At 37.1% G+C, this 23,892-nt stretch overlaps 1 protein-coding gene across 1 annotated transcript in view; it reads right to left on the bottom strand.

Moving 5' to 3' along the window:
* Positions 1-23,892, bottom strand: part of LRP6 (LDL receptor related protein 6) — a 137,363-nt gene that overhangs the window by 34,555 nt on the left and 78,916 nt on the right. The window contains exons 8-14 of the mRNA XM_036758829.1: positions 15,284-15,500; positions 14,470-14,759; positions 11,730-11,956; positions 8,310-8,494; positions 6,887-7,213; positions 3,476-3,678; positions 1,730-1,941 (exon numbers count right to left, since the gene is read on the bottom strand). Of these exons, the coding sequence (XP_036614724.1) occupies positions 1,730-1,941; positions 3,476-3,678; positions 6,887-7,213; positions 8,310-8,494; positions 11,730-11,956; positions 14,470-14,759; positions 15,284-15,500 (1,661 nt within the window). The remainder of the gene's footprint in view (positions 1-1,729; positions 1,942-3,475; positions 3,679-6,886; positions 7,214-8,309; positions 8,495-11,729; positions 11,957-14,469; positions 14,760-15,283; positions 15,501-23,892) is intronic.

Here is a 23,892-nt window from a genome sequence, read left to right as displayed (position 1 = left end):
CAAGCAGCCAGAAAGAAACAATTTGAGTATTGTGGAAACACAATCAGGATAACACAAGATCTAGCAGCTTCTACATTGAGATCGAAGGGCTTGGAATACGATATTCTGGAGGTCAATGGAGCTAGGATGAAAACCAAGAATCACCTACCCAGCAAAACTGAGTATCATGCTCCAAGGCAAAATATGGACTTTCAATAAAATAGAGGACTTTCAAGCTTTCTCAATGAAAAGACCAGAGCTGAATAGAAAATCTGACTTTCAAACACAAGAATCAAGAGAAGCATGAAAACGTAAACAAGAAAGAGAAATCATAAGGGACTTACTAAGGTTGAACTGTTTTGTTTACATTCCTACATGGAAAGATGATGTGTAGAATTCATGAGACCTCAGTATTAGGGTAGCTGAAGGGAATATACACACATATATACATACATGCATACACACATACACACATACATACACACACACACACACACACACACACACACATATATATATATATATATATACATATATATATATATATATATATAGACAGAGGGCACAGGGTGAGTTGAATATGAAAGGATGACATCTAAAAAAATAAAATCAAATTAAGGGATGAGAGAGGAATATATTGAGAGAGGGAGAAAGGGAGAGATAGAATGGGCTAAATTATCTCACATAAAAGTGGCAAAAAAAGCAGTTCTGTTGAAAGGGAAGAGGGGGCATCTAAGGGTGAGTGAGTGAATCTTGCTCTCATCGTACTTGACTTGAAGAGGGAATAACATACACACTCAATTTGGTATCTTACCCCACAGGAAAGTAGGGGAAGGGGATAAAAAAAGGAGGGATGATAGAAGGGAGGGCAGATGGTGGAGGAGGTAGTTAAAAGCAAAGACTTTTGAAAAGGGACAGGGTAAAGGGAGAAAACCGGATAAAGGGGGACAGGATAGAAAGGAGCAAAATATAGTTAGTCTTTCACAACATGAGTATTGTGGAAGGGTTTTACATAATGATATGCATGTGGCCTATGTTGAATTGCTTGCCTTCTTAGGGAGGGTGGGTGGGGAGGGAAGAGGGGAGAGAATTTGGAACTCAAAGTTTTAAAAACAGATATTCAAAAAAAAAAAAGTTTTTGCATGCAACTAGAAAATAAGATATACAGGTAATGGGGCATAGAAATTTATCTTGCCCTACAAGAAAATAAGGGAAAAGGGGATGGGGGGGTGGAGTGGGGTGACAGAAGGGAGGGCTGACTAGGGAAAGGGGCTCCAAGAAGAATATATGCCATCTTGGAGTGAGGGGCAGGGTAGAAATGGGAAGAAAATCTGTAATTCAAACTCTTGTGAAAATCAATGCTGAAAACTAAAAGTATTAAATAAATTAAATAAAAAAGTTTTTTAAAAACTCTGACCTATTTTCTATCTGAACACAAATTCTGAAGAGAATATTAAGCTATATTGAATACTGATCTATGGGATGGTTATTAAGACAAATTTTAAATACACATAAAAGACTTGCCATCATATAACGCCGACCATACACACATACACACACACATATGAAGGAGGATGGTAGCTAGGATTAGGAGACATGTTAAAATTCTTTTTTCCCCAATCACCAAGTTTTAGTAGCTGTAAATTACAATATGCTTACTTTAAAACTCTTATACTCCCTTGACTCTCTCTTGGAAACCGCCATGAAAATATTCCCACTGAATTTCCAATATACCATTTACATAACATACCCTTTCTCTGGGTTTACCATGATGGCTCGAGGTCGGTCTTGCTCTCCTTTGAGTACCACTCCAACAGGTCTCCCATCCAGCCTTGTTACATTAATGACATTAGTGGCCTCACAAGTCCAGTAGATGTAACGGCTATAAATGTCAATGCTGAGGTCATAGGGCTGCATGTCCAGATTCTGATTGGGAACTGAGCTCACAACCACAGTAAGACCCTTTGGAAGGAATGGTAAAAGACTTATACACAAATGATATTAGGTTGAAAATCAGACAACCCTCAGGCAGGTTCATCCAATAGCTTCCACCTACATGAATGTCTGAACCCAAGAAGAACTAATTCTTTCAATGATCAATATGTTATACTAGGTTGCCCAATTCAAGGAATCCTGGATATTCTCTGTTGATTACAATTGAGAGTAGAGAATATCGTAATAATGGTATTATTTGTCCTTAGGAAGGACGTGGGGTGTCCTAATTGCAATTCTCCAAATGCTGGGTAGTCATTTGTCAGTCAGCCCTAGTCCAGGACTATCAAATTCATTTATACAAAATTCAGTGTCACAAAATTGCAACATTTACAAAGTTAAGCAATAGTTTCCTGAGTGAATCTCACTTTGGTCCTTGCCAGTGGGCTGAAGTGCTCCTTCACAGGACTGATTTATATAAATACAACCTTCTACCTGTAGAAATACAACCTTAGGGGTGTTGTAACAGTGCTACAATTTTTGATTGCTAGTTAACATCTATTAGCCCTTTCCTAAAGGCCTAAGACTTGTTTAAATGCTTCAATGATCCCCATTATTTCTTCTGCCCTCCTCAAATTTTTGATCTAAAACTAGAGTGAAGTAAAGGTTCTCTAAGAACAAGTCAACGTTCAGGTTCTGACTTCAACATTGAAAGGCAACACAGAAATAACTATTTATGCTGATTTTTTTTAACTGCACTGTTTTTTCCTCTAGCTTCTATATATCTTTAGTTTATCTGAATCATCATAGAATTCCCCAGATTAATGAAGTTGGCTTTTCCTTTATTTGGTGTTCACTACACATTGATTTTAATTTTTTTTGGCAATTTAAATTCATCCCCAAACACATTTCACTTTCTGGTTCTTTAGCATTCATTCCATAAGGACTTTGCTTAACTCCATCAGAACACTGCTCCCAGTCAGAGTTATGACTGAGTGAACAGATAATAAATATAGTCACCTAAGCTCCATAAAGTAAGTTAGTATCCATAACAGCACTATAATCTTGGCCAGTGAGCTAAACATATACATAGATACAGCAAAGGTCTGCATGAGCAAGGCATTCATCACATTCCCCCATATCACCGTCATCAACAAACATTTACCAAAAGCTTACAGACTGCAGGACTCTGTATTACGTACTTCCATTTTTAATAGTTTTAGCTGGAGAGCTTTCTTGCTCTCTGGGTCAAGTCAAGAAATAAAGAGAATCAAGAAGAATGCAGAAAAATGAATATATATGTATGCATATGTGTGCACACATATATGAAGGTAGGAAACAGGAGAGACTAGAAGGGGTTATTTTAGTGCACAAGATGTTGAGGATGGTGAGTGGGTCTGGTTAAAGAGGGAAATTCAAGAGAACCCCAAGGTAGTCCAAAAGAAATACTGGAAGGGCCTCAAAGAAACCTTGGAATTGTTAGGGAATGGCAAGAAACAGCAATCAGATATGACATTCCAGGCCTACAGGAGGCTATAAATTTTGAGTCAAGTTCTTCAATTACCTGGCTACCATCTTCCTGTGCCTTTCGGATCATGTTTTGTCGTGAGTCGATCCAATAAAGTTGTTTGTCCAAAGGGTCATAGTCAATGGCTCGGACATTCCGTAGGCTGTGGATAGGGAGGATTATATCAGGACTCTGTTGCTCATCAATTACCATACGGTTGATGGCATTCTTCTGACTGAAGAGCAGGAAGGTGGTAGGAGCTTAAAGAAAGAAAAAAATGAAAAAAAAAAAAAAAACTCTATCATATTCCACTAGAACAATCAGGCCAAGGTGAGTACTATTAGGAATGTTACATCATATAAACTTTGACCAACTCCAGGACATGGAAGAGGAAGCAGGGCACAGGAAAGCAATACAGTGAATTTGAGCATTTTTCTATTATGTGTATACCAGGAGGGGAAGCAAAAGTTGAAGCACAGGACAAAGCATGGATTTGTTCAAGAACTAATGGTTAGTGTGATCGAGACTTAAGCAGGCCCCACAAGGACTCTGGATAAAAATCACAAACTTTTTACTTCTTCATGAGATCTGGGATCATTTTAAGTGGATGAGGGTATGTCAATATGTAACAAAAAGTGTAGAGATGATTAAACTGAAAATCAGGAGACTCAAGTCCTACTCCTGGTTCTGCTACAAACTTAGGCAAGTCATTTAACTTCCAATTTAAATCCCAATAAAAAAAATGAAAACTGAATAACTGTATTCTGCCCCTGAACGGTCTAATATTTTGCCTCCCCAACAGCAATGTCTGATGACATGCTTAGTTATTTTGAGTGTCTATTCCTTGGAAGAGTAGGGGTGTCTTTCACCTTGTCCTCAGGAAAATCTAGGCTGTGGTGAAATAGGATGAAATCCCTCTTCAAGATATGGATATAATCCTTTTTCTAGTTCCTCTGCCTTTCTCTGCTTCTCACAGGGGCAATCAAATGTACTTGGCACTTATCACATTCAGATTCACATAATGTTTACTTGTATGAGTCCCATCCCCTCTATTAGACTGTGCTTTGAGAATAAGCAGTTTTTCATCTCTGTAGCCCCAGTACCTAATATAAAGCAGCACTTTTAAAATATTTATTTGAATTAAATTGAAGCAAACACACAAATTAAACCCAAGTTCTAGGTCATACTCTGCTCCTAACAAATTTTGTGACCTGAAACATAGCCCATTATTTCTTTTGCCCTCCTCAAGTTTTTTTGATCTAAAACTAGAGTGAAGTAAAGGTTCTCTAAGAACAAGTCAACGTTCAGGTTCTGACTTCAACATTGAAAGGCAACACAGAAATAACTATTTATGCTGATTTTTTTTAACTGCACTGTTTTTTCCTCTAGCTTCTATATATCTTTAGTTTATCTGAATCATCATAGAATTCTCCAGATTAATGAAGTTGGCTTTTCCTTTATTTGGTGTTCACTACACATTGATTTTAATTTCTTTTGGCAATTTAAAAAAAAAAATCACATACTATACAGGTAAGATGGATGACTAGATCGTAGCAAATGACAAGTTTCCCACTTCCTGTTTTTAAAGAAGATCTTGAAAAACACGAAGTAAGTCTCTACCAACAGTAAGATTTTCTTAGGACATGGCTGTCCAAAATGCGGCCCGCAGTGTGATTTATGCGGCCCACTCCCTGGACCTGTTTCTTCATCGGTAAAAAGAGGTGGTCCAACTATATGGCTTCCAACCTCCCTTTCAGTCTAGTTCTATGACCTTATGGTAGGGAGCGTGAATATTATTATACTCCTTTTACAGATGAGGAAATTCAAACTATGTGTTATTAAGTGACTTGCCCATTATCACATAGCTAGTAATTGTGTAAGGTGCAATTTAAACTTAAATCTCCTGTATCAGATTGTTTCTTCTGTTTTTTGACTGCAACTTGCTACTGAACCAAAGATCAAAAGCATTTTCAAAAGAAGAAGGAACTACAGAGAGCACTTAATCCAACTTCCTCACTTGACAGATGAAAAACAGACACAGAGAACCTAAGGTACCTGCCCAAACTTAAAAACCTGAGAAAAGACTCAGATAAAAATCAATCTAAACAATCTAGACGACAATGAGATGTATAGATTCCAGGAATAAGGAAAGATAGTACCACTTTACATTTCTTATACCACAAATACCATATTAAATTCTGGACACCTTATTTAAGGCAAGACATTGACAATTTAGAATCCTCAGAAAAGGCAACTAAGATACTAAGGAGCCTCAAGATTCTGCTAATATGAAAATCAGTTGCAGGAACCATAATTATTTAACCTAAAAAAGAAATGATGGGGCTAAGGAAGGGGAATAGTTGCTTAAAGAGGGATGGGGGGAAGCTGTCTTCAAGTTCCTAACAAACTATCACATCTTGTGAATGAACAATTAGTCTCATCGTCTTTGGCCTCAAGGGGCAGAATTAGGAAAAATGGGAGAAAACTATGGACAAGTGACTGAATGAAAAAGCATGCATAAGTGCTTGCTAAAGCACAGATTTAGGTCTGAGCTATCCAAATTGCATGAGCTGCTTTATAAGTTTTTCAAGCAAAGACTAGGTAATCACTTATTTGGGAACATTATAGAAGGGATTCTGGTTTATGTTTGGTTTGGACAACAGGGCCTTGAAGTGCATTCCTACTCTGAGATCCTATAATTCTATGGACCTTATGATAACCCTTTATCTACCTACAGTATACAGAGGTAATTTCTACAATATGATGTTAACTTAGTAGTCAAGTCAGTGGTAGGCAAAGAAAATGAAAAATGCATGGACTTTCTGTTCCATAGTCCCACTGTAATAAGAGGGGGAATGTCTACTTCTTTTATGGTTAAAAAATAACTTAGTCATTGGATTCTTTCAAAGGAATATATTGAACTAGTTCCAAAGAACTAATTTTATCTAACATTTCTGTGATCCCACTCTCTTTGGTAAATCTACCAACTTTCTTCCATTCAATATCTACTTCTTCCTATATCCTACATCTGATCACAATTCCCCTATGCAAGAGAAGGTGTAAAGGTGGTGATTCCATGTGCCTGACTGTTCTTAAGGTTAGATAGAAAGATTTGTTATTTGACTACTGATTTTGTATTATCTGTGCCTCCCATTAGGAGAAAAATGAAAGTTGACTACATTTACTTTGTCCCACTTTGGGGTCTAACACATTTTAATTATTTAAACATAATGTCAAATTAAAAAGGGTTAATATTTTGCCACATCATCACACATTACTATCACCAAGAAAACAGTTAACAAAAAAAGGTGGGTTTTTTTGTTTTATTTTTTTAAATAACTCTCTCTCTTTCTAGTAAACATCACCTTTGGTCTGTCACATTTTTGACTCCAGAAAGAATGGGCATAGTGTTCCCAAACTCTGCTTTTTCCTCAAATTCTAACTTGTTCATAGGGAATTATAGCTTACCACTGCAAGTCCTGTTGTCAGTATTCAGTGAGTAGTGGGCTGGACATCCACAAACAAAACCACCAACTGGCACAGCCAAGCAGAGATGGGAACAGTGCCCATTGCTGGAAGCACATTCATTCCATCCTGCCTGCCGAGAGGAGTGAAAGACTAGGATGTCCATCACGTAATCCAAATGACCCTGTATGATGGTTCGGTTTTGGCCACTGGTTTTATTGGCACGTTCGATGCTACGTCGGCTCCAGTCTGTCCAGTATATGTAATCCTGGTACTGAGTCAAGCCAAAAGGATGAGGCAAGTCATCTGCTATAACTTCACGGTTCAGGCCTGTTTTCAGAAAGGCAATAGGGAGGTAAAAGAGGGATGAAATATGGGAACAGAAATGTCTCGCTGGCAGAAGAAAAACATTTTGGAACGTGAAAAAATTATATTCATAGGCAGTTAAGAAGAATGTAATTATTTTGACGACGGTTCTAAAATCTATCCTCATCTCTGCCGTCAACTCATCTGCATTCTGACCCTATGTCTCAGGCTAACATTTCTGCTGTGAGTCAGTGATTTGTTTCAACTTCTGGAAATTATTTTGATAGCATTATTAATTCTTTCTAGTAAACACAGAGGCTTCCATCACTCTTCTGGTAATTTCTATTGCAGGTAACTTTAGGAATATCTATGGGTTAACTTCTATTACAATAAATTACACAGTCACAAAAAGGTTTACAGGACAAATATTCACCAGTCCCAGCACTTAGTTAACTCTTTTCAAACAATCTTAAGTACAATAAAATTCCTTTATAACAAAAGAATGTGGACAATCCCATCAGATTTTTGTTGGTGGTATTTGACCCATATAAGTGACTGTCACTGGGCTTTATATAAGGGACCACAACTTCAAATTTTAACTTCAAAACAGTTTATACAAAAAGAGGAAAGAAAACTTATGTTCTCAGCCTCCCTATATCTAAACAATGTTTCATCATATCTTCTTCAAAATGGGCTATCTGTGAAGTGCCCATGTAAATCTTAAGCATCATGTAAGCATTGTTATCATTATTAGCAACATAATTATCATCATCAAAGGATAATTCTGGAAAAGTACCTCTTTTTATACCACAGGCTTCTCCTTTTTACCCTGCCCCGTGCCTATTAAAAAAAAAAAAAACTCCTAACGAAAGAGATAAAAAGAGCACTGTAATTGGGACCAAGAAACAGAATCTAAAGAGATCACCTAGAACAAGAAACTTGACAGCATATACCCTCCCCTTGATCCAGGTTAAGGAGGCTGAAATCAGCTGCAAATCTACATATAGTATATACATATCAGAAATAAAATCAAAACCATCAACCTAACTTTATATTTGAAGCATCAACAATAATCCACCCCTTGAATGCCTCAATCCGAATGAATAGAACTACATCTTACCTAGCATATTTGAAGATTCAATTAAGTTGGTATCTAGGTCTGTCCAGTAGAGTCTTCTTTTAGCATAATCAATGGTTAAGCCATTTGCCCGTCCTACATTTGGAACTAACGTAGTACGTTCACTTCCATCCATGGCAGCTCTATCTATCTTGGGCTTTCCACCCCACTCAGTCCAATACATAAACCTAAATTCAAAATACCCATTATTTTACATTTTTCATTTTTGATCATGTAAATAAAAGGAAATGACACAAATAATTATGCAAACTTTAAGAACCTGAACAGGACAGCACGGAGAAAGACAAAAATGATGGCTACAAATAAATACTTCATTTACTTTTTATAGTACCCTCAACTAAATATTATTTCCTTAAATCCTAGAAGGGAAGTCGGCTCTTCTTATAACATTTCCAACAGCATTTGTTTCATCAAAGCCTCAGAACTAGACCCCTACCAAACATTTCCTACTACAGTGCTTGGTATATAATGAATCTCTATTTACAAAGGTAATAATTAATAGAATAGCAGTAGGTTAAAATCTAGTCTTATTTATAAAAACATCAGTTCAGTAGAAAAAGTTCAAAAGCGAGCAAGTTGATTAAAGAATTTTAAGAAATTAAAGCACTCTACTAATTTCTTTACGTTCTGCAGATCTTTCTTATATTTCCAAGTGTTATTTTTCCTGCACTTCTGCACTACCTAAAGTATATTTTGTCCTTCTCTGCTCACCTCAAGGAATTGACAGGGAAAAATTATTAACTGAGCTGACTCTGATACTCTGTTATTAAGAAAAGACAAAATGAATATTCAGTGATCAGTTGGTTGAGGAGGAGGATAGGTACATCAATGAAATATGTATTTTTTTCCCCTTCTGGATAAATTGTTCAAGTTCTAGATTACAAAAGTAATAAAACTCTGTGAGTTGAGAATTTCTGAATATAATTAATGATCTCAGCCTGGTTTCTGTTTATCAAGCATCTCTGCCACCAAATTTATAGTAACAAGTATTACTCTAGATATCCTGTCCAATAGTGTCCAAGAAACTAGTACTTAAAAGCAGAGCCAAAGATGGAACCAAAATGTTACTTCTTAATGTTGGCACTGTCCTAGCAGAATAATGCTGAGAAACAAGGATGGAATAGTGAAGTGAAGGGCCTGGAAATCATGCCCTATGAACAGGCTCAATTGAAGGAAATAGAGACTTTTAGCCTAGAGAAGAGAATACAAAGAGGAGATGACAGCTCTTTTCAAATATCTAAAAGGAGAAGAAGGGTGAGATTAGGAGCAAATGAAGTTGAAGAAAAGCAAATTTAAGCTTAATCTAAGTAAAACTTACTAAAAATTAGAGCTATGCAAAAGTGGAATGGGAAAAGTAGGTTTTTCCCTCACTAGAGATCTTCAATTAAAGGCCTGAATAACTAATGATTAAGTTTATTGTAGAAAGGGATTCTTGTCCAGGTACAGTTAGGACTATATGGCTTCTGAGGCCCTCTCCAACTATGGTATTTTATGACTTTAAAATATGTCTCGCCATTTTACAGTTATTTTCTCTTAGATTCTAAGGGCACTTGCTATTTACATATCAACAGATCAGGTGCCTGTCCCTTATATCAACTGGTTAGAAGTAGGCAGCCTTACCACTATATCTTTAATTACAGAATAACTTTTTTTTAAGTTTTTTTTTCCTCCAAAAATTTTTCCCATCATTTTACTTTATTCTCACAACAACCCTGTGAGGTAAGCAGGAAAGGTATTTTATAGATGAGGAAACTGAGGCACAGAGTTTAAGTCATCTGAATGTTATACAGATAATTAATGGAACTAGAAACGAGTATCCTAACCTCTAGCAAAATGCTCTTATAACAAGATCACCACAGTACTATTTAGAAGTACTCTACAAACCGGCACTAGGCTGGCTCCTTTGCCAGCTATCAGCTACTCTCTATAACAGCTGAAAGCTGATCTATATGAACTACTATGACACAGGAGCAGCTTTCATAAATCATAAACTCTGAAATTAGAGGATGTGGGTTCAAATCCTGCCACTAATGCCCATTACCATCGGTGAGACCTTGGGCAAATCACTTACACCTCCCTTGGCCTCAGTTTCCCCCTCTGTAAAGTTAGTGGGGCCTGGACTAGCCTGGAGTACACTAAGGTTCCTTCCATTTCTGTGAATGCCAGTGCTTTCAGGCTGCTTGTAGGCATATGCACACCCTGCGGGAGCTAAAATGTGTGTGAAACCAATGTGACCCCTGTCAGCAGTGACTCACACCAGTGTTCTTGTCTGATAGTTAATGCTAGGAGGCAATGTCAGCTTTCCCTTGATGCCACATGAGGTCATCAAGAATGCTGACTGAATATGGCCTAACTGATTAGACAACTAATCATGGAGGAGGCTGAGTAATATGAAACCACCTACTATGATCTCAAATATGGCAGATATATTTGTCGTCATCTAAACATTTGAATTTTACTAAATTCATTTCCATTCCTAATTTTGAGTTTCCCCAGCTAGTGATTTCTTTTAAAAAAGAAAACCATTATCTAGTTAATCATCCCTAGAACAATATCTATAATCCAATAGTTCTCAAACTTTTTGTCTTGAGCCTCCTTTATACTCCTAAAAATTTTTGAGGAGCTCTTCTAAAAACTTTTGTCTATCTGTGTTATATCTCCCAATATTTACCATTTTAGAACCTTAAACATCTTAGTATCATTATGAAAATAGTTTTGATTTCACGGATCTCTAGAGGTCCCTGGACCCTACTTTGAGAATTGCTACTATAGGCTATAGAGCCAAAGGCTACCTCATTAGCAGATTTCACTGTAATCTGTTCCTTTGATTTTGTGGTAACAGTAAAACCTCACTGATACGGATTAAATATATGCAGTCTGAATCAGTCAAAAGTCTAAAATATACAGCATGTCTTATTTTTTGTTTTTTAATGAAGTTTTATTGCTTTGGAGTACAAATGATATCTAATCCAAGGTCTTAATTTCCTGATAGGATTTGAAATGAACACAACTGGTTTTTTTTTATATGTAAGCATATGACTCCAAAGTATTTAAAATAATTCATTTCAGGTATATAATCATTCTGTTAACTTTTTTTACCCATTAATTTGCTTAAGCAGCCTATTTCTCCCTTCTCTCAAACAATGCAAAGGCACATTCAGCCCATTATTATCCATTCTAAATCACTGGGGACTAAATTAATGGCTTTAAAATAAAGATTTTCATTTAGGCATAACATCCTTAATAAATATTTCTTAGGATATCAAGATTCTGCCGTTGATTATCTGACTATATCCCCTCTCAAATTATGTCTGAGAATTATCAATGCCATCCATCCTCTTGTACGTTTCAGAAAACAATTCTGTGTAGCTACAAAAACTATAAAGGTAAAATTAAGTTTACCCTTCAGCAGGGTCTAATGCAAGAGCTCTGGGGCTATCTAGGTCTTTCCACACCAGAACCTGACGATGCTGCCCATCCAGCTTCGATACTTCGATACGATTTGTTCCAGTGTCTGCCCAGTATAAATTCTTTCCTAGCCAGTCTACAGCCATGCCTTCTGGATAATCCAAGCCAAATTCCACCACATGCTCCAGTGAACTGCCATTCATAAATGCTCTGCTGATCGTCTACAGAAACATAGAGATACATAAGACATGAAAATAATAACATAAGCTTTAGAAACAAAACATAATCCAGAAGAATAATTAAGAGGGAGTTCGGGGGAGAGGTTATTTTTTTTAAAGCAAAACCAAACCCAAACTCTATACAGTTCATAAGCAGTGAAAATATTTCATAATATTTTGTAATCTCTATTATAGAAATAACTGCAGGTAATTCTTATCTGGATCTAATAAACACTAAAAATACAACAACTACCTTCAGAATTTACTGTCAATTCATTGGCATTCTCAAGAATCAAAATGCATACTAACACATCAAATGTATATGACCTTTATTTCTAAAATATTGTTAGTCAAGTAGAAAAACATAAGACTACAATTTGTGGATAGCTACAATGTAGACAGTTCTCTGAACACATTTAGGAGTATCATCATGATATTTGACAGGACATTAATATTTCCAAAGTAGCCTTTGTTATCCGATCCAACCTGGTCAAGGTACACCCTGCCTTCCACTTCTAACATAGCTTTAAATTACCTGTCACTGTTAAATTGTTGCATTATAATAGCTGCACAGGTTACCATGATGAGTTATTTAACCTGAAATTGATTTGGGTGCAATGTCTATAGGCAGTTAGCAGCTTTTAATTCCTTGCCTGGTGAAATCTATCATCACATAATAAAAACAGTAATAAGCTACTCAGAATACAATAAAATTTACACATGCCCTCATGAAACAAGACAAAAACATCTGGCAAAAAGAAGCAAAGTCTCTCCAAATTTTCCGACCCATTTTCTGATTCTGTTTTATGATAGCTCCTTTTCTTCCCACCCATTTGAGAATGAGGGTAGAATGATTTTATCAAGCTAGTTTAAAACAACTAACTATAAATGGTGGGGGATTAAAAAAAATATGAAATAATTTACTAGCACGATCTCTTATTAGATTATTTAGTAAACTATCCTAATTTCTTTATCAACTATAGACAGAAAAGAACTTTCAGCCCTTAAACTTCTGCCCAGGGTAAACAGTACCTATGAAGTTGCTAGATAGTTTTCTTAGGAAAAAGGAAAGTCAAGTACATGAAATATAATTGAGCAAAAATAAAAATATGAATCTGACTACAGAATATTCATAAGAGCTAGAAAATATAAAAAAAAGCTAGCAAATTATACAACCACCATAGGAGTCCTGGGGGAACTCTAGATCAAAAGGCTTAAAGTAATATTTACCTCAATTTTTGGAAACCGAAAAATACCGGGCATCATAGGATGTAAAAGCTGGACGCCACCTTAAAAATCACTTAATCAAATTTCTCATTCTATAGATGAATTCACTGACACTCAAAGTGGTTAAGTGACTTGTCCATGGTTTGGTCACAGATGTATTAAGTGCCAGAGTTGGGTGTCAAACCCCATTTCAGTGGCTCTTTCCACAATACCACAGATATGTCTCATACTGCTCCATGAATCACCTCACTCTTACTACCCTATTTAGTGATAGTCTCTATCCGTGGGGTTCAGCATACTCTTCAGCCCTAAATCAAAGGTCATAGGGAGCATAGATTGAGATCTAGAAGGAACCTTAGTAACTGTCAAATGGAATTCCCTCATTTTACAAATGAGGAAACTCAGGACCAAACAGGTTTAGGCTCAAAGTCACACAGACAGTAGCTAGAATCTGAATCAATGTCTTCTGACTCCAAATCCAGCCAATTTTTTTCCACTGAATTATATGGCCGATATCATATATGTTCTATGTGCACCACTGACAAAGGAGAAGGAAGAAAAAGAAATGGTAAAAGGGGAAGAAAGAAAAATAATATGAAGGAGGGCACAGTGTTATTCATTATCTACTCCTGTTCTAGGATGTTATGCTTGGCAGACTGACATCTACCATGCCAAAGTATCTCGGGACTCTACCAATGGTATTAACCAAGGCTTATACTTTGGAGTCATTGGAACAAAAGATACCAGTATACAGGGGAAAGAAGTGTGAAGGGCCAAGGACTATAGTACTTTTAGTGACAATATGAAGGGAAGAGCATGTTCCCCAAAAATTTGTTAAGGAAATAAATAATTTTTCTCCTTTTCTTTCCCTTTCACAGCTGTAATTAAACAACTGAAATTTTATCAATAAAACTAGTTTTATAGACTATATCTTTATCCCTAAGCCAATAAAATGACCTTAAATGGCCCCCAAAATAAACATTTATTTCATTTTTTTCCCAAATTCTTTACTCTACCAACGTCTTCATCATTCCAAGAGAGAATAAACAAGTAGGGTTTCAATTATCTTCATTCAATTTCTAGGAAACTTCCTCAAATAAGAGACAAGGCTACTGATAAATCAAAGTTTTAGGTCAAAAATATCAGAAACAACACATTACAGAGATAGAAAATGCTGGAACTTAAATGTTGAACCCAACGGTTTATAAGCTAATTTCTAAGCCTAAAATTAAACAAAAAAAAAAAACCCTTCCTTATATTCTAGCTTTATTCCTTCTAATCCCCTTTACCTTCAGAGAAATATCAGTCCAGTAAATACGATTATCTGTTACATCAAAATCTAAAGCAGAAGCTTCTTTCACACCAGTAAGAGGGATGGCCACATTGTTATTGTTTGTTTCCAAAGAGATGCGCCTTATGTCTGCTCTCCGAGAAAACAAGAGGAAAGCTTCTGGAACGATGCAAGTCTTCATGTCACTGATAAGCTCAAAGCCAATGGGGCAGGCACAGCGGAGTCCCTGAGGTCTGTAGAGGCAAAGATGGCTACATCCCCCATTTTCATTAGCACATGGGTTGGAACCTAAAAGTAAATTATTGAAAGATAAAGGAAAAAACACAGACACAAGGCAACATGGTTTTTAGTGCCAGTCATTTTTAGATTGCTAAATAGCTGGTGAACAAAGCCATATGTGTACTCTCTTCCATGCCCAGACAAGCAGTATTCATAGACTTGTAGAGAAATAAAACTTCATTATAAAATTCTTTCCTTCTCACCCATGGTTAAGTTCCAAATAAGTGAAATTTTTTTGCATAATATTGAATGTTTTTAGTAGGGAGGTGACCCTCTAAAACAAAACCACCAAAATGCAAATTTTGTAGCTTGAGCATTAAGTCCCATTAAAAGGGCAACAAATTATGTCTATATTACCAAATTCCTTAAGTTTTTCCTCCTCTATTCTGCCCTTGGGGAAAATTTCAAAGTACCAGAACATGCTAATCATCTATACAAAAAAGCTGCTCTGTAAACTTCTGCTTATTACTCATCTCTCTTCCCTTCTTTCTCCCTCTATTTCCAAACATTAGGTTAAGTTTTTACGTACTCACCAATAATTCGATGAACATTTGTGGCTTTTAGGCCCATGAGATCAGGCAGCTGATCTATGATGATTTCTCTTTCAGCACTTCGTTTGTGCACCCGTTCGATACTACGTCTTTGCCAGTCAGTCCAATAGACATAGTCTCCAAGCAAGGTGAACCCAAAAATGTGAGGAATCTTGTCTTCTACCAACACTCTTCTTCCAGTACCATCTGCATTCATAACCTTTGAATTGGCAGTGGGAGGAAGAAAAAGTTACCCATTGAATGAAGAATGTAATATAAGTAAAATAACTTAGTTCAGATTTTATTTTTAATCCATACTTGATTCCTTGTTCTTAATTCCCAGAGTAGACCTTTTCTTTCCTCAAATCCCCATCTGCATCTCCTCCCTAGCCAACACTTGACTAAGCTGGCAGGCATCTGAAGGAGGATCAATTCAAACCATAAAACTTCTCAGGTTCTCTACCCATTTTTATTTTCTTTCATCCAAATGTAAGGGTGGGGGTTACTGGAGCAAATCAAATCATCCACACAACACCTAAAATGAGTGATTAGATGATTGCTAATTAACTAGGTTATTGAAACTACCTCCTAACTGCTTTCCCTGTCTCAAGTCTATCACCACTCCAGTCCATCTTACACACTGCTCATAGCAATTTTTCTTAAGCAAAGATCTGACCATGTGAATTACCTAAACTTAACCTACTCCAGTGGCTTCTTACTGCCACTGGGATAACATGTAAACTCTTTGGTTTGGCTCCTAAGGCTCTACACAACATGGCCCCGATTTGTCTTTTCAGTCTCACTGGATATTATTTTCCCTCCAATGCTTTGGAATCTCACTAAACTATTCCCTCTATTCCTCACATACCATACTCCATCTTCAGTCCACAGTCCTCTGCCCTGTCTGTTACACATGCCAGGAATGAATTTCCTCACTTCCATCTGCCTTTATGATGCAGTTTAGGAACCGTCTTCTGATGAAGGCTTTCCTGATAACCGCCACACTCCCCCCACCACTACCTCATATTTACTTTTTTTGTGTGTATGTATTTACTAACTTTATATTTATGCTGTATATATTTTTGTATATACTTGTTATCTCTCCCATTAGAACATAATTTCCATGGGAGTGGAAACTGTTTTCTTTGTATTTTTATCCCCAAGGCCTAGCATAATGTCTGGCATATAGCAAGTACCTAATAAATACTTGCAGACTGATTGATAGGTATAAAGGTCTGGTCACCTCCCTCGATGGAACAAAATGTTTTTTCGTACTGGTTAAGGAATCTGATCACACCTTCTGGGGCCTCTATAAATTAGCAGAGAGCTGGCTGGAACCAAAGATTTGAGTGCCTGGCAGTAGAGAACATTCTAGCTAAACCTTGGAGAATGTTTAGCTTGGCGATGGGGGAAGGGAAGAGAATAAACATTTACATAATAGCACCTACCTACATCCCAGGTACTGTGCTAAATGCTTTACAAATATGATCTCATTTGATCCTCACAACCATGGTAAGTAGGTGCTGTTATTATTCCCATTTCTATAGTTAAGGAAACTGAGGCAAACAGAAGGAAGCAACTTGCCAGGGGTCACTCAGGTCTTCCTGTCTACACACCCAGCACCTTATCCACTGTGTCATCTAGTGCCTTAGCTTTCTGCTCCTGCCCCTCCACTGTATGGTCAGAGAAACATCTTGTAAACTCTGAAGGATGCTGTACTTTCCATCTTCCCATTATAGCATATTCAGAACAGGTGACAACAGTGTCTGCCTTGGCACCAAGGAGATTGAGTGCAGAGTCAAATCCCAACAAAGTGCCCAATAGGGAAAATTATACCACACCTAAGGGAATCTTGAGGGCTCCAGCAAAGTGACATCCAGAAACTGTGGATTACAACTTTGCCAGATGAGTTTGAGCCCTCTTTCACCAGAATTCTGTATGTATTTTTTTAAACATTTTTATTTAAAGTTTTGAGTTCCAAATTCTATCCCTCCTTCTTTCTCACACATTCTGTGTCCAAAAGTTTTCAATGGTTGGTTAGTGTCTAGAGGGTAAACATCAAACTCCTTAGCATTCAAGATCCTCCTATGGAATGGAACAATCTTACCTTCCCAGGTATATCTTAAAATATTCCCTCCATAAACTTCATATTCCAACATAATTGGAATACCTGTCATGCCCAGTGGACATTTCATATTCTCCTGCCTTCAGTCCTTTGCTCATGCTTGGAACACATTAGCACTTCACCTTTCTTCTACTGAAATCTTGTCAATCCTTTAAGACTATTACAACCACCTACTTTAAAGCCTTCATCAACCAATGATAATCTCTTTCTCCTTGGACCCCAGAAAGGATTCTGTTTGCACCCTATCTTGGGCTTTTATCCTACACTGTTCTGTATTATATTGCTCTGTATTTTTAAATACATAAACGTCTTTATATCATAGTAACTCAAGTATGTATCAATAAAGAAGGGTACCACCATCATTTAAGTTATCCAGGTTCAGAATTTCAGAACCATCACAGATTTCTCTCTCCCTCACCTTTCATATCCAATCAGTTTTGTTAATTCCACTCCCAAAAAATAACTATTTGTCCCTTTCTCTCCACAAGGTCAACCTTTGTTCAGGTCCTCTTCACCTCTCAGCCAGACTAATAACAACAGTTGATATTTATATAATGCTTAGCACTATATATTATCTCATTTAATACAACCAAGTCACTTAAAATTTCACTACCCTACACCACACTTTAAAAACTATTCTGTCAGAGAACAACTGCATCTCTGTATTGACAGAAGTTGCTTCATCACGTGGAATTTCCTCTATCCAAAAAAAAAAAAAATTCTCAGCTCTTAGAACCCATCCATCCACCAAAGAGATCCTCAGGAAAACCCTATGAAATAGATAATATTATGATCCTTTTTTACAGACATAAAAACTAAAGCTCAGAGAACTTAGGTGATCTGCTAGTGAATAAGTGCCTACGAAAGGACTAGAAACCAGGTCTTTGCAATCCAGCACTCTCATATGCTATACTTATTACAGTAGCCTCTTCATTGGTCTCTCTACTTCTAGCCTCACGCCTCCATTTTCCATCAGCAGCTCTACATCATTTTGACTCCATGGAAAATCATGCTCTCCCACTAGGTACTCTATTGTGCCTCCCTCCCTCTTTGTGTGCTGTCTTCTGCCATTAGATTATAAGCTCTTTGGGAGCAGAGACTTTCTTTTTTCTTATTTGTATCCCCAGCACTTAGCACAGTATTTAAGAAATGCTTGTTCAATTCCTTGCCAATTCTTCCTCCATACAAATGCCAAATTGATATTCTTAAAATTAACAGATCTGACCACATCATTCCATTACTAAAAAATTCTTGGTGGCTCCCTATTGCCTCTAGGATGAATTACAAAATCCTCACCCTTGCATTTAAAGCTCTATAATCTGGCTCCCAATAACTTGAAGCAGAAAAAGTGAATATAGTACAGACTTGGAATCAGGAAAACTTGAGTTCTAATCTAGCCTCAGATACTACCTATATAGCCTTGTGGTTCAGGCCCTGGTTACTGCCTGGTTACTATTCAAGGCCATGGCTCTGGGACTACTCTACTACTTAAGTTTTTTTCTCCAAGTACTCCCAGGCCATCCTATAGCTATATTCTGTTTGGGGTCTTTCTCTTCCTTTTCTTCCCTTGGGGCTCCACTCAAGGCCTTTCCTGTACAACTTCTACTTACTCTGGTTTATCTTCATTGCTAGTTTCCACAGAATTCTAACAGTCTTAGACTTACAGAAATATACAGGCAATTCTGTTTATTTTTTTTCTGGTCCAATTTTAGAGCTTCACTGGACTGTTTTGGGGAAATATGGACTCCTTTAAGTCTTAATACACTATTTTTTTGAGGGGGGTAGGGGAGAGAAATACAGCAGTCATTAATGGGCCTGATCCCCCTGTTAATCAACACAGGGCTTTGAGACCTTCTGTTTCACCCCTCCTTTGACAGAATCCCACACCCCATCCTAACCCACCCCCAAGGCTCACCATATTGGTGCCAGAATTAATGCAGATATCCAAAAAGCTCTAGCTCTACTGAAGCTCAGAGCAGAGCTCAACTGATAAACCAACCTCAGTTTCTTAGTAGCAGGATTACAGACAAGCATAGACAAACCTAACCTTGTTGCCATTGTCCCATGTCTACACTTTCTATTAAGCAATACTGACTGCTTCTTCAAAAGCACCAATTAAAACTTCATCAGAAGTGAAAGTAGCCTCCTGTCCTAAATAGAAAAAAGGTCATAACATCATTTTACTGAAACACTCAGTACCAATAGTTAATTACCCTTACGTCTCTAAAAGAGATTTAATTTCATCACATTTGATAAATAAAATATTTATTACGTGGCAAAATATGAAAAACCATAAAATGTAGCTAGATGAAAGCATAGAAATAAAAGACCAGGAACGCTTCTCCATTGGCTAGCTGAAGCATCTGGGCATCTCACTGTGACATAGTAGAGAGCCTTCTTGGAAGGGGAGACAAGAGACTTGGGTTCTATTCCCAGAAATATCATTAACCAGCTCTGCAACTTCAGATATACAACTTGACCCATCTGCGTTACAGTCCCCACACCTATAAAAACAAGGGATTCAGGCTAGATGATTTCCATATAATCATTTTTAGCTCTAAAATTCCACAATAAGACATTTTCTAAATAGCCTATCTACACTACAATAACAGTTAGAAAATGGCAGGTATATGTAAGCATTATCCTCTCCATTCCAAGCTTTAAATACTGTTTCCATGCTGAATAAAAGGAAACAATCACTAAGTTAAAAGTGCAAATTGTTTTTAATTTTGCTCTTCAATCAACAATTCATTAACTAATTCAGCACTACTGAATTAAATTTCTTAAATAAGTACCTGCTATAGGCAAAGCACTGTGCTAGGTGCTAATATACAGTATGATATGATACCAGCAATTCAACATGGAAGAGGTTAGACATAATAAATTATGTAATCCCAAACAGAACAAGATAATAGGTATGTAAGAGAAGTAAAAACAATGAATACAAGATCAAGGAAGAAAAGATCTTTCTCAGCTAGAGTTGAGAGAGTTTCACAGGGGAGGTAGTAATTGTGGGGTAGGCTATTTCAAGTGAATTCAACTACTGTATTCAAAATATACCTGGGAGAGAAATTAAGCAGGCCATGAACTCTGCCTTCAAGTAGGTAAAATCTAACTGGAGTTGTTAAGATATATATACCAACACACATGAAACTCTACAATATAAGGCAAATGGATTCTAAGACACAAAAAAGGTTAAGAACCTTCAATTTAAACATTTTACATCTTTAGCAAAATATCTGAAATTTGCTATGCTATCCATAATGTCCCTTATTATAAGGATTCATAAGAAATTTCTCCTCAATTCAATGTCAGGAAAATCCTCCTTTAATGACACCATTTAAGTTACAAAACCTAATTTTGCGTTTTTATCTCAGCTTCCAGGAAGCCCAGAGCTAAACTGAGACCTTTAGTAATTAAAGCATTCATGCTACCTGAGCACATCTATTGCTATTTTCCTTTCGATCTGTTTTTTTTTATTTGTTTTCAATCTGAATTCTTTTATTTCATATGTTTTCAATTTTGTAAACTACCACTGAACATTTCTGAAAGCTGGGCAGGTTTCAATCATAAATTCTTATTATTGATAATGACAACACTGTTGTAAAATCTCATTTTAACTTAGTGTTTTGTTCTGCAAAACTACACGCCCAGGAACAGCACATATTGTTCTTACTTTTTTTTTTTTTAAACTGCAAAAGCACCTGTGGAAGACAAAGAGAAAACAAACTATAAAACCTAATCGTGGTGGAGCAAAAGTATGCCTCAGTTAAGCACAAAGATAAGGAAGATTTGAGTTCTGATTAGTTCTTTCTAGTTTCAGAGATTGTGTATTGCTTTGTAAACAGATGGTCCTCCTTTTCTTTCTCTGCTTTTGTTAATTACAGTGCCTTTGACAAAATGTGATTCAAGCTTGTTCTTTTTTGGTGTAGCATTAATCTCTAGTCTATACCATGGAAGGCATATGCCATAGAATGGAATACAAAGGATTTTAGTAGGATAAATATGATTGTAGAGAGAGACCTAACTCTATGGTGCTAAAATAAGTAAATTCAAATGTTTAAGTCCTCTATGAGAAAAGGATGGCTGGTAATCTTTAATGTGACACTTTTTCTAGAACTACTGATACCACTCTATTCTGTGTAGTCCCATCTACATGTCATCAGATCAGTATCCCAGCCCTGCCACATCCTACATTAGCATCTAACTCTTTTGTCCATTTCTTTTTGTTAGCACCGCAATTTTCCTCTCTTTGACTTCATTTTAATGGAGAGAACACAACCAAATATTCTTCACAGGATCATAAATTGAGAGTTGTAAGAACGTTAGAAATCATCTAGTCCAACCCCTTCTTTTTGCAGATAGGGAAATACAGACCACAGCATGGAAAGTATACTGCCTGAACAGAAGGAGCATTGGTTCGGTTAAGCACAGTGTCCCTGACTCTGTATGGGCTATGCCGTCATACTGGTTAAACCTGAGGAAGAATCTTTTATTAAGACAGCCAAGAGGTCATTATCCTCTTATATGTAGCCTGTCACAGTGCAAGGGTCCTTGCCCACTCTGCATGAATGCTGCCCCAGCCTGGTCCCACTCCTGTATACTTGGTGCCCCACACCCTTTCCACAATCACCACCCCCAGCCCCACCAGCGTGAAACTGAGAGTAATGCCTTCCAACATGCTGGAGCCTCTGTTGCTACTGTCCCATATGACAGGGTCTCTCAACCACTCCTGCCTGGAAGATACTTTCTGAAAACTCTCTACTCTCTTATTTTAAATTAAAAAAGAAAAGTGATAGATTTGGGATCAGAGGACCTGAATTAAAATCTGCCTCTGCAATTTACCTTTCACGTAATCTTGGACAAGCAAAGTTGTTGGGGAGGAGTTAAAAGCTGAAGATGAAAAAAGAATGATGCAGTGCCTAGGTTACAGGAGGTAATGTGGTTTAGTAGAAAAAAGCACTGGATTTGGAGTCAAAGAACTTGGGTTTGAATCCTAACTCTGCTATTTATTATCTTTGTGACATAAGGTAATTCACTTGTGAGGGGTGGGGGTTGGTTCAGTTTCTTCATCTGAGAATAAAAGAAGAGACCAGAAAAGAAAGTAGAGGAGAAGGAAGCAGTACAGTCCAGCTCCCCTACCCCATCTACCCACAAAAACTCCAATAAAGATCTAACAGTGCCAGACTGAATACTAATTGGGAAATCTAAAGAGAAGCTACTGTGGGTCATTTTCTACCCCAAGGTCACAAATTTAACCCACAGGCAAGTGAACAGGATAAGAACTATGGAACAGGATCAAGGACTCGGCCTCTAGGCCCAGAACAGAGGTACTCCTATTGAGGCAGCTGTCTGTGTGACCCCAGAGAAGGATCTCAGACTCAGTCCCAGGACACAGAAAAGATATATGGAGGTAGTGTTGTCATTTTGAACTTATAGAGCCTTCCAGAGAGTTGATATGGCTGGTGCCAGCAAGTGGCAACTAGAGCTTCCCATAGGGGCAGTTTTACTACCTGAACCAGAATGTGGAGCCTGCAAAGTCCAGAACAACAATGATCAGTCCATGTCCTAAACTAGAAGAGAATACACACACACACACACACACACACACACACACACACACACACAATCTCTCTCTCTCTCCCTCTCTCTCTCTCTCTCTCTCTCCTATCATAAGTTCTCTTGGGTGTATCTACATGCTGATGTGCATAAGGAGGTATGGAAGAGAAAGCGGTCTTCCTCTAGTTCTTTCAATATTGTAGAATTCTGTGTTATTCTCAGAGATTACCTTCACATTTTAAATGTTGGGCCAATATTCACTAAATGTTATTAATTCTTGTGTTACTTCAGAGTATTTTAGTTAGTTGCCATCAAAGATATTACCAAAGGCTGAAAATCATGGTAATAGTCTATAACATGAAACATGTAGCTTAACCATGAACACAACATTCAACATCTATATATGCTGTGGTAATGGCAACTACAAAACTCTTATGGATCTCATATCTGGTTACTTGAACACCATCTCACGATAAAGCTGAATTGTCCATGAGGTTCTAGAAGGCATTATATCTACCAGGACCAAACTAAGATTTACTGCTATACAATTCCATCTGAATAATGTGCAAGAAATATTAGACAGTTTGACAAACAAGCAAGTGATATAAACTGAATCAGGTTGACTGGCATTCAGGTGACCAAAAGAAATATTGTAAAAAGAAATAAAATACAACTTTGAACTATGCCTATATGACATCCTCATATCTACCACTATACATCAGACCTAAAAATTAAAAAATATATATTTAAGCGAATTCAATTCAACCAATATTTGGAAAGTGCATGTATTTTTTATGGGAAACTCCATAAAATACAAATAATCATTTTATTATTGTAATAGCACTTTGCTGAAGTAAATATATTACTGAAAATCACATTGCATGTGCAGAACTTCTGTAAGGCAAATTAATAAGAGAAATTTGCTGCT

Source organism: Trichosurus vulpecula, chromosome 5, assembly GCF_011100635.1.
Source record: "Trichosurus vulpecula isolate mTriVul1 chromosome 5, mTriVul1.pri, whole genome shotgun sequence".
Lineage (NCBI taxonomy): Eukaryota > Metazoa > Chordata > Mammalia > Diprotodontia > Phalangeridae > Trichosurus > Trichosurus vulpecula.
The sequence above is the reverse complement of the archived record's forward strand: the minus strand, read 5'-3'. Positions and strand labels throughout refer to the sequence as shown.